The sequence below is a fragment of the Balaenoptera ricei genome, chromosome 1 (assembly GCF_028023285.1).
Source record: "Balaenoptera ricei isolate mBalRic1 chromosome 1, mBalRic1.hap2, whole genome shotgun sequence".
NCBI classification, from domain to species: domain Eukaryota; kingdom Metazoa; phylum Chordata; class Mammalia; order Artiodactyla; family Balaenopteridae; genus Balaenoptera; species Balaenoptera ricei.
This window is the reverse complement of record NC_082639.1, coordinates 153,381,113-153,395,997: the sequence shown is the minus strand read 5'-3', so window position 1 is coordinate 153,395,997 and position 14,885 is coordinate 153,381,113. Positions and strand designations below refer to the sequence as shown.

The 14,885-nt window shown below is 33.3% G+C and overlaps 1 protein-coding gene across 6 annotated transcripts in view; it reads left to right on the top strand.

Annotated features, from left to right (window-relative positions):
* Window positions 1-14,885, top strand: part of RCOR3 (REST corepressor 3) — a 50,438-nt gene that overhangs the window by 28,714 nt on the left and 6,839 nt on the right. For all 6 annotated transcript variants that reach the window (XR_009505721.1, XM_059938643.1, XM_059938652.1 and 3 more), the window contains 2 exons: window positions 1,905-1,982; window positions 9,844-9,901. Coding sequence is in view for 5 of the 6 variants with exons in the window: in XM_059938643.1 (XP_059794626.1) it covers window positions 1,905-1,982; window positions 9,844-9,901 (136 nt within the window). In the remaining variant the exon portion in view is untranslated. The remainder of the gene's footprint in view (window positions 1-1,904; window positions 1,983-9,843; window positions 9,902-14,885) is intronic.

Sequence of the window (14,885 nt, the reverse complement as noted above, 5' to 3'; positions counted from 1 at the left end):
CGGGAATAAAGACACAGACCTACCAGAGAATGGACTTGAGGATATGGGGAGGGGGAGGGGTAAGATGTGACAGGGTGAGAGAGTGGCATAGACATATATACACTACCAAATGTAAAATAGATAGCTAGTGGGAAGCAGCCGCATAGCACAGGGAGATCAGCTTGGTGCTTTGTGACCACCTAGAGGGTTGGGATAGGGAGGGTGGGAGGGAGGGAGATGCAAGAGGGAAGAGATATGGGAACATATGTATATGTATAACTGATTCACTTTGTTATAAAGCAGAAACTAACACACCATTGTAAAGCAATTATACTCCAATAAAGATGTTTAAAAAAAAAAAAAAACTCAATTTAGGTGTCATCTCCTCTGGAAAACTTTCCCTAATCTTCCCCATGATCCACACCTGCTAACACATGCAAACACACTCTCTTCTTTCTCTCTCCAAGATTAGGTGAGGTGTTTTAGCACTTATCATACTTTTATATTTATTTATCTCCCCACTAATCTATGAAATCCCTAAAAACTGAGACTTCACATTTTATCTCTGTATATCTATCTAACGTGGCTGATCAATTAACCGCATTTGAACCAACCTAGATTTATACATTTTAGCTTTGTTTTTAAGATCTTAGGTGAAAAAAAATTTTGCACATCACTTTGTAAATATCAGATTGTCCATACTGGAAAAACAAGAATAGAAAAAAACTAAACAAATGAACAAACAAAAAATCCTAACCCTTAATATTCTAGGTAGAGATTAACAAAATTGCTAGTGGAATAGTAGTTTAAAACTTGGCATGGTTCAAAATCAGGTTCTACCTCCTATTTCTATAGCCTTGGGAGTTTCTTAATTTCTCTGTACCTTACCTTCCTCATCATTAAATTGTTACAATAGAAATAGAGTCAGTTCTGCTATAATGCTTGTTTTGAAAACATGATTTTTTTCCAACACAGTTGATATACTAGGGAACAGTTTGAACATAATGTGACTTTTGCATTTGCTTACATGTGATTTTTGTTAGGGAAGAACTACATCTTGCTGAGTACATGCCCACACACTTCAGATGTATACCAGCTACCTCAATTCACTGTGTGTTATGTGCCATCCACATCCACATCTGGTGTTAAAACTTTTTATCTTTTTTCAAATAACCCTTCTTCTACCACTTCCCAATGACTCACAAATTGCAGTTATTTTGACACCCACTTACGTAAGCAACCGTTTAAGGTAAAGTATCATCTTTATTGTAACACTTGTGAATTTCTTTACTATTTAGAGTGTATAAAAACTATGCTATCATTTTTTTTAGGTGTCTATCTTACATGTCACTGATGAAGTTTTTAAGTGTTGTGTCCCAAGCTCCTTTTCCGCATAAGCCCTGTGGTTTTTATTGTGCAGTTTTGCATAGTACAGTGGCTTTTGAGAATGCGTATGTCAGGTTATAACAGAACTGATTGTACTTACTTCACAGAGTAGTTATGACAATTAAGTGATTTATTACGTATGATGCACTGACAATGATGCTTAACATAATAAACACCTAATAAATATTATCCACTGTCATCATTATTATTCTTATTAGAATAATTGTTATTTGGTCAAAGCATTATGGTAGTGAGAAATATTGGTGGAATTTAATCCCTATATATACCAGTTGTCTTGGATTATAAGAGACATTGTTACAGATATTCAAACACTATGATTTATGAGTCTGTTAGATATGTATATAGTTGATGTGTATATTACTTGAATGAGTGTTGTATCACACCCTAAGTGTGATGTGTCCTATCCTCACGAACTTCAATTTAACAGGGTGATGATATATATCCTTTTCACTTATTGAATACTCAAAAATTCACCTAAGTAGATGATCTGATTCATATTTTGGGTTATTTTGTTGAAGGTTCAGAATGCTAAGCAAGTAAACAGTGCACTTAAACAGAAAATGGAAGGTGGAATTGAAGAATTCAAACCTCCTGAGGTATGTTATTGAAGAGTACATGTGCTAAGTACAGTGAAACCTTGTTCTTTGAGTTATCCAGTGTTCAACTACTATTTTGGTTACGTGTTAATACTTTGAAGGTTTTATAATATGGATAATTTATTATGTCTCTATTTTGTCATTTAGATAGTTACTCTCTTGAGACTTGGCTAATGATTTACATTAAATCATTTCGTTCCTGTCCTTAGCACTTCCTATCAAGCAAAGTAATTAGGGAAAATAGTGATACTAATAGGCCCAGTGCATGTGAAACTAGAAGGTCATTAATGAACAAGCCAGGGCATTTTTAGGTCTAGAGCAGTGTTTGTTCAAAGCCCTTTCCTACCTGTTTAAATTGGTAACAGGAAGAAAAGATCACAAGAAAAGGAGCTCGTTTTAACAAAATTTTTCTTTAATTTCGTGTATTTGGATTTTGGCTCAGGTTTCCAATTAGGATTTTAGTAGGTGGATTTACATTCTTGTACTCATATCCCGGAAAATATGAAATCTAAAAACAAGATATAGATTGACCATTTTCTCAAGTCTTACTTGTACTTCAGCTAAAATTTAATATGTTTTTTATATTTGTGATGACTAAGGGTGTACTTAAATGCTCATAAAATCCAATCAAATATTTTTACAGAAGCTTCTATTATAAAGTCTTTTCTCTTTTCTCTCTCTTTTTTAAGACTCCTGTGTTATGCTTCATATCCTGGACTTGCTTTTCTATGTATGTAATAATCAAATAATCCTACTTGGTCTTAATGGGATGTTTTTTTCCCCCAAATCACAGGTTGACTGAAATATCTACAAAGGAAATATGTATGAGGGGATGGGGGGAGGCAGAAGAGTAGTACTTCATATGCCATCTTACTCATTAGAATCTTTCAGAAAGGAAGAATCATTATGAAGGAAGTTGTTTTTGTTTGTTTTGAATAGTCTCTTTCAAGAAGGTCAGGCAATGGAAAAGAATGAAATATACGTAGACTAATATCTCATTCCAAACCCCCAGGTAAACTGACAAATATTCTAGTGATATTTAAATAAAGATAGTATAATACAAAGAATACTGCTCTATTTTATGTTATATTATTGCGACAAAAAATTAAATTTTGTATTGGAATTAATTTAATATTTAATTATGCATTATAAAATGCATAAAAGCAAAAAACTTAAAATGCCTATGAGTTTATAATTTAAAAATTAAATTAAAAAGTATAGCAGATGTTGAAAACATTATGGGAATATCTTGAAGAACTTTATGCCAATAAGTTTGAAAACTTAAACAAAACTTAGAAATTCCTAGGAAAATATGGCTTACCAAAAGTGTCTTAAAAAGAAAGAAAACTGAATAATTTATAACCATTAAATAATTGAAGGAACAATTAACATTTTTTCTCAGAAGAAAACAGCAGGCCAAGACAACTTTACAGAAAAAGTCTACCAAATTTTCAAGGAAATAAAATTCTAATCTCAAATTTTCCAGAAAATTGCAGAATAGTCTCATTCATTAACATTATATAAAACAAGATGTGAAAGTACAATAGCATTTATAACTTTCCTATATGCTGCTTCTTTTGATGATCACATAAGTCCAAAGAAGTAGGTGAAGTAAATACTGTTATTTTACATGAGGAAGTTGGGCCTCAGAGAGATTAACTGACGTGATCAAGATCACACATCTAGTAAATAGTGAAACTCTGGCTATATTTCAGATCCTTAGAGTCCAGTTTAATGCCATGCTGTCCTAGATTAATGCCATGCTGCCTCTTACTTTTGGAAGTTTTCATATAATAGTAAAAGTGTATATTAGATTCTCACATTTAAATGCAGTTATTGGGGGACTTCCCTGGCGGTCCAGTGGTTAAGACTTCACCTTCCAATGCAGGGAGTGCAAGTTCGATCCCTGGTCGGGGAGCTAAGATCCCACATGCCTCGTGGCCAAAAAACATAAAACAGAAGCAATATTGTAACAAATTCAATAAAGACTTTAAAAATGGTCCACATAAAAAAAAAATCTTAAAAAATATTAAAAAAATAAATGAAACAATCAAAATCTTAACACACTACAATCCATACACTGAAGTTTGTATATTACTTTGAGGTTGATTTTGAACTCACATGACTTGAAAAATGTATATATGTTTTATCATCTAGAAAATGCCTAGGATATATTTATATTTATCATATTGTTCCTATTGCTTTACAGGGGAGAGCAACCTGAATAGATATATTTCAAAACATAGATTAACAGTCATAGTAAAGACCTTGAAAAATCATGTAATCTATCCCCTTACCTTTAGGTTAGCTGGTACCTAACCTAAAAAATTTCTCCCTAATACCTAATAAAAGAATTTTATTAACCTTTTAAACCATAGGCTACTAAATTATGTAACTCAACTGGAAATAAACAGTTACTAAGATGCTTTACTTATTCATTTGGTTGTATTTGTTATTTTCACTCATTTAGGGAAAATATTGGTGAAGAAAGTCCATTCACTTCCCTAAGTATTTATGATCACCTGTTTCATGTAAGGCACTGCATTAGGCACTGTGTGTGGGGGGAAGAGGTGACACCTAAAAAGGAGGAAGGATAGACTTTTTCCATCTACTTTTTAGAAGAAGAATTTATAGTCTAGATATTATAAGACAAACTGATTAAAGTTATAGATTTATAAGTAAAGATCTTAGGAAAACAAGTGGCTATTATTCATTCCAGCTAGGGTAATCAGAGAGGACTTCCTAGAGGGGGAAGTTTCAGCTGAAGTTTGAAGGATGAGTAGGAGTTTTGCACGTACAAAAAGGGCAGGTGAAGGGAATAACGTGAACAATGGTTTGGTGTTGAGCAGTGCATTCAAAATATAAACACAGTGGGGAAAAATAAAAGCACTGGATATTCCCTGAGCACTTATTATGTGCTCATTATTGTGCTAATTACTATTGAGAATTCAGTGGAAGTATAAAACAGTGTTTTCTCAAGAAGCATATTGTCTACTTGGGAAGGCAAACTTGGTTGCAGAGGATGAATGCACAGGGTGTATGAGAGATGTTAATAAGGTTGAGTTTAACAGGGACTTCTTTGTGATAGAGGTCAGTGGGCAAGACCACTGTGAAAACAAAAAGTCTTTGTGAAAGCTAGGAAGAGAAGTTTTCCTTTTAAATTAAGTCAAATGGAAAGGCCCTATAGCTTCTTCAATTTAGGAAGGATGTAATGCAAACTTTTTATTTTGGGAAAGGTATCCCGGCAGTGTTTTACAAGATACACTAGAAACTTTAGAGCTGCTAAAATACCAAGCATGTGAGTGATAAAGTAAATGGTAAATGGGTACTAGGTAGTGTCAGGTATTAGTTGTAGGAATGGACAGCAAGTGATAAATCTAGAGAACATTGCAAAGTAGAGGATACTGTATCTCCTGGAAAGTATGTGAGAGTGTTGTGGGGAGCGGTGTTATGTTTGGTTATGCTTTGATTTGTTGTGGGAGGAGGTAAGTGGGGAGCAAGGAGATTAATGAATCTAGGAAGGAAGAAACTGAAAAAGGAGTGCCTTTTGAAGCTAGAAGTTTCCCAGTCTGTGGGTATTTTCATGGATAGGTGTGTGACATCCTTTCATTATGGATGTTGGATGGAATTTTCAACATTGAGTAGCGGTGACCTTTTCTAACTCTTCCAAGTCAGAGGTAGTATGAATCTACTACTGACAAAAATGGGAAAGATGTGAAGACAGTTTAGCAGGGGAAGGATGTAGTAAAGATGTTGAATTCACTAAGGATGTCATAGATTGTTCTAGAAGGCTCTTTGGGGCCTTCTACATTATTATCGTTACTATTATATACTGGATTGTTTTATATTAATATTTTATTATTTTTAAAACAACAATATTTCAGACTGGGGTTTGCTGCAAAAGAATATTCTCAGTGGTACCTCACAGCTCACCATAACTACCACACAGTTTTAGATTCCTAGATATAGTCTAGTTGTCCTTTCCTTAAGTTAAACAAATCTCTACCAAAGTTTCTTGGGTCTAAAATATAAAAATCAGTAACTTAAAGGAATCTTATGTATTTTTTAAATGTTGATTCTCTTTCTCCTATAGTGTTCCCTTTCTTCCACTGTTTCCATTTTGTAACATATAGACTTTTAAATTCCATACAGTTTCAACTCCCTCTCTGCATTTTTCCACTGACACGTCTTCTTAAAGATTAATATTTGTGCTAATGACCAAATTCCACAGCTCTAACTCATTTCCCTTACCTTTTTCTGAGCCCTTCACATAGTGATGACCTCCTTCTTCCTCTAACTTTTGAGAGGTTATGTTCTCTTTTATAACTATTATTTTCCCTTCTCAGCTGTAATTTTTCTTTCTCTACATAAATAAAGACATTCTCCAAATTTGTATCCTCAGAATGCATTTCTCTTCTGTTTGGAAATGTACAGTCTCATCACTTTGCTATATTAAAGTCATATCATATGTACCTTTAAATGACATAAATTCAACCATAGCTATCAGCCAGATAAAAAAGAGAGAATACGTTTAGTAATAGCAAATGCACTAGTACTGGCAATTCTGCCTAAACTCCATTTATTGAGTATATGCCCCAGAGTGAGCAGTTATGAGCTGGAAACTGTGAATCCACCATTCCTTCAGTCAGTTTAGCTTCCATATGCCTCCTGAACATTTCCTTGAACTGAACGATATTCTAGTATTTAAATAAGTATTTATATTTTTCATTCAGTACTATCCTAAATTTGAGCCACAGGCTTCATCTGGGATTTAACTGAGAAACTAGTGGCCCATTCCAATGCTGGAGGAATAATTGGCTATGTGGACTTTTTGAGAGACTGTGCCTATCTCCGTGGCTACCTTTGTAAGAACATTTCAAGAGTAATTTTAGGACGAAAAAAAAAAAAAACTTAAAACAATTCACAGGCTGGTTTTAGTAAGATGACTCCATTGTTTTCCCTCGTAAACATTTTCCAGACACTTAAAAAAAAAGTTTGAATCGATGACTCTATTTTAGCCTCCTGCCTAATACCTTTTCTCAGTGTATCCCAGGTTAAATTCCTCATCTTAGCCTTGCCTTCCCACATCTCCCAAATCCTAAATCCTTAACATCATCACCCTTCTCCCAGCTTTCTAGGCTCAAAGTCTTATTCTGCTCAAAATCCTACCCTTCTCCCCTTGCTCCTTAACCCCCCCACCCCCCCCCGCCCAGCACAGTTGCTTATTAAATCTAGTATGAACTCATCAACCTTGGTTTTTATGGCACTTCCAAAAGTGGTCCTTACCGTATTTTGGTTTAGTTAAGTATCACCAACCTTCCAGGCTTATTTATCACTTCTTCCTGGCAAAAATCCTCTTGTTCCCTGTCATGGTATGCCTTCTCCTCATTTTTGCCTTTCAGAAACTTCTCCTATTCTTAAACCCATCTCAGACTCCAGTCCCTTCAACTTCCCTTTTTCCCTATTCTAATCATTTTGACTTTTCCCTCTCATCTTTGAATCCCCAGTATACTCTGTACTTTTTAATTTTAATAATAGTTATTCATCTTCATCCCATCTCCTGATATGCTTGTAAACTGAAAATAAGTCTTCATAGTGCTTGTTATTTCTCTTTCACCTTTTGTTCCCTTTTCACTAATGACACCTTTTCCTCCAGTTTATGCCTTTCAGGTTTAACAAACATCGATTGATCAATTTCTGCTGCTAAGGCACTGTGCTAGATGTTCTACATATATCCTAACTTTAATCCTAAGAACAACTTGCAATGTAGTATTACAAGAGATCCTCAGTATCCAAATGTTCGTTAATCTAAGGAATACATGGAGAAGCAAAAGTTGCCAAATAAGAAAATATTCACTAATGAATTGAGCACCTATAAAATGAGGCTCTACTCACCAATTCTCCCTAATTAACTCTAGCTGTTATCCTTCCCATCCATCACAGCAACATCCTTCTCTGTTACTCTCTTGCTAATATAATGCAAATACAAAATGAAATTGTAAGCCTTGCAAAAGTTGTGAAACTTCATGAAGTCTATGAAAGTACACGAGAATGACTTTAATTGCTTGCAAAATTGTTGACAAACGGGTATCTAGCAGAATTAACAGTGGAAAAAAAGAGGATGGTGACTGAGACAAGCACTTTAAAAAAGAATAATTTGAGTAACAAATAATTAAGAGGGGTTACAAAGAATTAAGAGAAATTTGTTGAAGTCTTCAAAACAAAAATGGCCTATATGCTACGCTCATGTTGTAAATTGTAAAGCTAGAGAATGTTATACCATTGTATAGTCAGAAGACGTATGCCAAAAAATAAAATTAAAGCATGTAAGTGGAATCAGTGACTATTTTTTAATGAACTAATTTTCCTAAGTTTTAGTTTCATATTTCAGATCAAGTTACAATCAACCCTTTATTTTTTAACCATTTACTCTGAAATATTTGGACCTGTTTTAAATAGGTTCCAGTACCAGTTATCCTTGGGTACCAAGGGCCTCTTCTGTCTACCTGTCACAGCCACGGTAGCAACAGATTGCCTGGGTATTAACTCAAATATTAGCTCCTACTTCATTCTTGTTACTCCTCTTGGGGGATTAATTGCTAGTTTTTCCTCTGTCATCTCCTTTTTCTTTTCACTTTTTAAGCCTTGGTTCACCCTTACTACTGCTTCTGTATGTCCTATTTCCCCTCTTTCTCTTTGCCTGTTTACTGTTATTCCTTTACCTTATCACCAGTATCCTAATCTGGAGGCTTATCCAGGCTTTGCCTGGCCTGCCTTGCTATCCCTTTATAATCTCATCATCTGGAATTCAGTGCTTTGTGTTTTAGGTTTTTTCCTCCTTTACTATAGGTGTTTTTTTTTTACTTTTTTCTTTCTTCTCTCCTAATTTTTTTTTTGAATCTTTGTTTCATTCTTTCTTCCAAATGCTTGCTTATACCTCTTCACTCATGGTGAGAAAGTTGATGTTACCCAGAACCGCTGTGTACTGTGGAAACACTTATTGCTAAGACTACAAGTGAGATAAGACCTAAACACCCCTTCTCAGAGGAAGCCTTTCTTACTGTTTTGTCCAGCATGTGCGTGTATTACATTGGCCACTTTATCTGGGCAGTTTCTACTGCAAACCTCTGTAGGCTGGCATACTTATTTCTGTCCCTCCATCTACTGCCAGAGGTTCTTGATTACTCAGCAGTGGGTATACACTAGTGAAATTTGGTTAGGTGTTTAATTGATATTGTAATGCTGCCATAGTAAAAATCTTAAACTTAGAAATTTTTTAAACAAAAATACTGGAAAGAATGTAGGAGGTCTTGGGGGGAAAATCTATTCTTATAGTGGGTCACTCTCTGCTTTAGAAATTTAAAGAAGTATTTTAGGGCATAGGCCTGATCTACAGTTTTATGTTAATTTATGTAACACTGTTTTTGATGGAGTAAGGATAGGTATAGTCTAAATATGAAGAGAAGAAACTTTAGAGTCACAGATCCTTCTCTGAAGAAAACGAAGTCTCTTAAATGTTTAAAACTAGGCTAAAATTAACATCTGCAATGTATGATAGGACCATTGTAGTTGGAAAATGGGCGATTAATAGATTTTCTCAGTTTTGATATCTCTGCCTAGCGTATAAGTGCGAATCTTGTTCATTCTCCCAAAATGGTACATTTCCCTTTCATTATCTTTTTGTGTTGGTAAAAGGTAATTCAGAATATATTTTTTAATTCTTATAAAAATGAAATCCTCATAAATCAGAGTTTTAGTAATCTCTTGTCTGTGATTTGGTGAAAAGTTTAAAAAAAATAAGCACTTTGGAAAAATGTCTGTCTTCATATCCTCATTAGGAAACTTCTCTTTAATTTTGTAGTCAAATCAGAAAATTAATGCCCGTTGGACCACAGAGGAGCAGCTTCTAGCAGTGCAAGGTATATTAAAGATAAGCAGTTACTGTTGTTAATAATTATTTAACTTGTCGTGAAAGGTGACTACCATAGTTCTTCCCTTCCTTTAGAAATGGATCAAGAAAGGGGTCTTGTGTTCACCACAAAGTCCTGGTGACCATGAATTCTGTTTTGTACTTGTGGATGTGACATACTGAGCCTGTGTGCATTTTGGGTCCTGAACAGCATGTAATGCATTCTCAGCACTAAATAAATGATGGTGATGACAAGCTTGAACAAGTCTTGGTCTCTCCGTGCCTCTGCTTCAGTATTCCTGCAGTTGGGTTCATTCTTACTGTATCAGTCAATAACTCATTATTTAAAGCATAGACTAATTTATGTTTCTGGTTTCCCTGATTACTCTGTATTTGATAAATGTCAGGTACTGAAAATATTAATGATATGCTTTACTTTCAGTGTACCATAACTTACTTAAGAGATATGCCACTGAATGCTTCAAAACCTGACTTTAAATATATCTATTTATACAAAAGAGAGGCTTAAGATATATATATATATATACACATACAATTTTAAATGCACTATTTATAAGAATGCTTTGTTGAATTGTATGGCAGAAAACTTTTTGTAATATGAATACCCATGGGCAAATTGGAAGCACTATAAACTTGGATTTTCTTGTATTTGAATTACTTAAAGAAGGGCATATTGTATGTTTTAATTCAGTGTTGTAGATTTTTTTCCCTTTCAAGATGAACTATCTGCAGGACTGATTGTGTGATTTAAGTTTGGTTTACAATTTGTTTCTTCCTGGCTGAGCCCTCTGTATTGAGGGCTTTTTGTCTAGGTTAACTACTATAAGAGAGTTGGGCCCCAGTGAAACATATATCTTTAAAAATAGTTCCAAGTATTCAAACATAGAGAAAATATTTAACTCAAAAATGTTGTGCAAGTATCATTCGGATATGAGAATAATGTAGTTAAAGATTGATTAATAGATGACTCTGCAGTTAGAATTAGAGTAAGAATTACTCACCCAGTGTGATTTGAAAATGTCACAGGAGGGTGCCAGCAGGATAATGTCAGCCTTCCCTTTGGTATACAGTCATTTCATAAATAGAAATACTTGATTCGATGGAGGCAGGGTGCTGGATGTGCATTGAGCACATCTGTAATTGTAGAATTAAGTTTCTGAATGAGTCAGAACAAAGTTTAATTAGTTTATAATGTTCAATAATAGCTGTTTTAAAACTAAAAACTGCCAATTTAAATTTTTGATTAAAAAATTAGTATTTTCAATGGCTGTCTCATATTTATTTAGAATTATGTCTTATGGCTCTAACATAGTTATTTGAGTAGGCATTGGTTTGACTGATGTAAAGCCTGTTTCCCTTCATCAGAGTAGCCTATAGAATTTAACCCCGTCTTCCAGTATTTCATTGCTTAAAGGTTAGTATACTAATCCTGTACTCTTCATATAAGAAATTATCCCAGTGAAAGGGTTTTCTTAAGAGAATAGGCTAGGAAGTCTGGGTTAATCTTTCTCTATATGTACAGAATCAGGATTTGATATTGTTCTACAGTACTCCTTTAAGTGGTAGGGTCCACTGAATCTTATGGCTGGGTTGGATATTATGAAAAGCTGCGTTCAAGAGAAGGACAATGGAAAGATTTACATATGGAGTTGAGCTATATATGTGGACACTATTTCAGCTTATAAATATTACAAGAATGGAGTATTTATAGAAATAATCAAACATTTCCTCTCTCCTGAGGGATATTCAGTGTCATATTTTTATGCACGTTTGAAAAGTAATCCTTAAATAAATTACACTAATGGAGCAATTTGTATGGAAAGATTCATGTTCTTAGGATTTTGAAAGCACTCTCTTAGTATGTTAATGTCTTCATTTTTATTTAAATATTTATTTTGACTCTGTGTGTGAAATTTTTATTTTCACTTTGAGTTTTTAGGTTTTTTTGGTTTTGTTTTGGGGTTTTTTTGTTTTTGTTTTTGTTATTTACAATAAAACAAAGCTAAGCTATTTGTGTCCAAAATAGTTATTTTAGGGAGAATTAAAAAGTGCCATCTTTGCTTCATGTGCCCATGTATTTATATAATACTCAAAAGTGTGTCTTATAAACAGTATAATCGTATAGTAATGTCACCTGTACCTGAGTCTCAGTGTGGTTAAGGTACATAATTGAACTTTTTATTTTAACATGTGTAATCCAGAAGTACTTATCTTAGCAGGCAATTGTTTTTGATTTTTTCTTCTTCTTTTTAATCTTTATTTATGATAAGCCTTTATATGATATTATTCTTCTGGTCACTTCAGTTTCAAATCATTTATGTTTTGATATTAACATGTTTTAATTTATATAGAACTTTCTATTCAAGACATTTTACATAGAGATTCTGATTTGACATTCATTTGTTAAATGCTTTATTTTATCTTGCTCGTAGTTGACCATTACAGTGACCTAGAAAGAGAAATGTTGACTCTAGTGTCACTAGTGAGATTTATAACTCTATTTTTTTTTTTTAACTCTACTATTAAATAAACTTTTTGTTGTAATTCTGAAAACCAAATAAGTATATTAAGATCATTTCCTAGGGCTTAAATATATATTTCCCACTTCCATCTGCTCATATTGTTGTTAACTAAGTACTAGCCATTTAAATTGTAAATAAATATTATTTTAACAACAAATATTTAAATAAATAAATAAGCCATTTCCCCTTCTTTCTCCCTTATTTGGAAGGGGGGAAAATCATGCTCAGACCAGATAGGAATGTCTGCTTTTACTTATGTAATCTATCACTTTATTATGTTGATTTTACTTCTAACTATGTTATAACTTCAATAGCATTCTTTGAGAGTCCCCAAGTGGGATATTATAAATGCTGCTTTAATTTAATTTAATCCTCTTAAAATACTTACCAAGAATGGTATTTCTACAATTTCTGTAATCTGTTTCAGCTTTGAGTATCTAAAATTTCTATTATAACAAATTAGTTAATAGTAAGGCCAGTTATAGTCTTCACATATTTGTGTTAATGGTGAAATACCCCTGTTTGTAGCTTATGTCATATATATAAATTTTTTTTTCTAATCTATGGTGCTTTTAGAAATTATCCTAAAATCAATCTTGATATTCATATGATAAACATTCCTTATTAAGCAAGAATTAAGAAAAGAATTAGATTCTAGGTGTATTTTTTTTCATGTAAAATGGAACAATTATTATCTGTTTTCAAAAAGTAACAATACATTTAAATGATAGCGCAAAACATCTGCTCTTTAAAGTGTATAGGAGCAGAAGCATGGTATACAATGTTTGACATTTTTATTTTATGTCTCCTCTTAAATGTATTCATTTCATAGTCATTAGTGGTAAAAAACTAAAAAACAAAAACAAACAAAAAAATATGCTTCCCAACTACAATATTTGTGCTATATTAGGGTAAACAACAAAAAATTTTTCTAATTTTATCAAGGCATCAACTTTAATTTTTAGTTTTTTTTTTTTTTTATATTACTTGCCTTCTCGTATAAAACAGGAAATAACAGAACTATGTTCAAGTGAGTTATGCTTACAGTTGAATTTTACCTTCTCTCCCTATAGTTTATACATTCATTCCTTTTTAGGAGCAATGAAGTTGCAAGTCTAGAAATTGTCTTCTTTCTAATTTTATCTCCTACTTTAAAAAAAGCTAGAATGGTCCCTAAAGTAGGGGGGGAAAAGAGATTTGGCTGTTGATTAAGGCATAAGGATTGTAACGATCCTTACATGATCCTCAGTACATGAATGATCAAAAGGAGGTGGAGATAGATTCATACTTTTCCATCTAAAAGTTATCTGTTTGCATTAGAGAGTTTTTTCTGTTATAACTGATATCACAAGAATGGAGACCCAAAAGTATAATTGTCAACCCTCTGATGCACTTGCTTCAGATAATTAATGATTCAAAATTCCCAGCATTTTGGGGATGGAATTTAACTTGTAGCAAGAAGATGGGAAGCTTCAGAAGAGAAAGGCTAGACATTGGAAAGACAATATATGATTTTGACTTTTAGCCGTCGCCCAGATGCACCAATCATTGTCCCACTGCTGTTGATATCTTTTTTACCTTCTTTACTAGGAATTCTTGACAAGATTTACAGGAGGTGAAAAGAAATGCATGTTCCTGAATGGTTTGAGTTTAAAATTAACCTCTTATTGATAGGAAAGAACCATATCCCTGGAGTTTCTAGATGTCACTGTGTTCTTACTTCAAAAATAGATTTTTGAAAATTAATATTTTCCAATTATACCAAGTACATGCTCACTTTAAGACATTTGTGCAAGAAGCAGGGAAAAAAATATCCCCCAAATTTTCATTACCTATATCTAGAAGTAGCTTGTCACTGTAATGTTGGCTTTGTGGGGTTTTTTTATAGTCCAAAATAAGATTTTAAAAATAACTTTTTAAACATACCAAAAGCAGATTTATGATATCCTTTCTGTCAAAGTAAAAAAAAGTCTAAATACCACGTTCAGAGTTGGGAAACACCATATTACAAATGCTCCTGAACTTACTATTTTACTACCCAAAGCTCTAAAAATACGAATTGTTTTTTGGTTGGGTAATATAGAACACTGGTTGGAAAATAAAATAATGATAACACAATATCCTAATGAGTAATATTTTTATGTTAATTCCCAAACAAAACTTTAAAAGTATATATTATAAAGATTATACGGTTTCATCTGCTAGTGTAGAAGCCATGTTGTTTCACTGTAACTTTGAAATGAAATTTAGCAATTTTACTGAAAACAATTTTTTCCTCTCCCTGGGAAATATTTAATTTCCCTCTTCTGGGGTTCTCTCAAGTTTTTTCCCACTCACCTTTGAAAACTGACCTCTTGCCCTAAAGGTCACAAGTTTAATTTAAAACCGTGGTTCAGATGGACCTAAGCCTTTTATATCTTCAGGAGGAGTGAGAGAGATTTAATCGTTTTT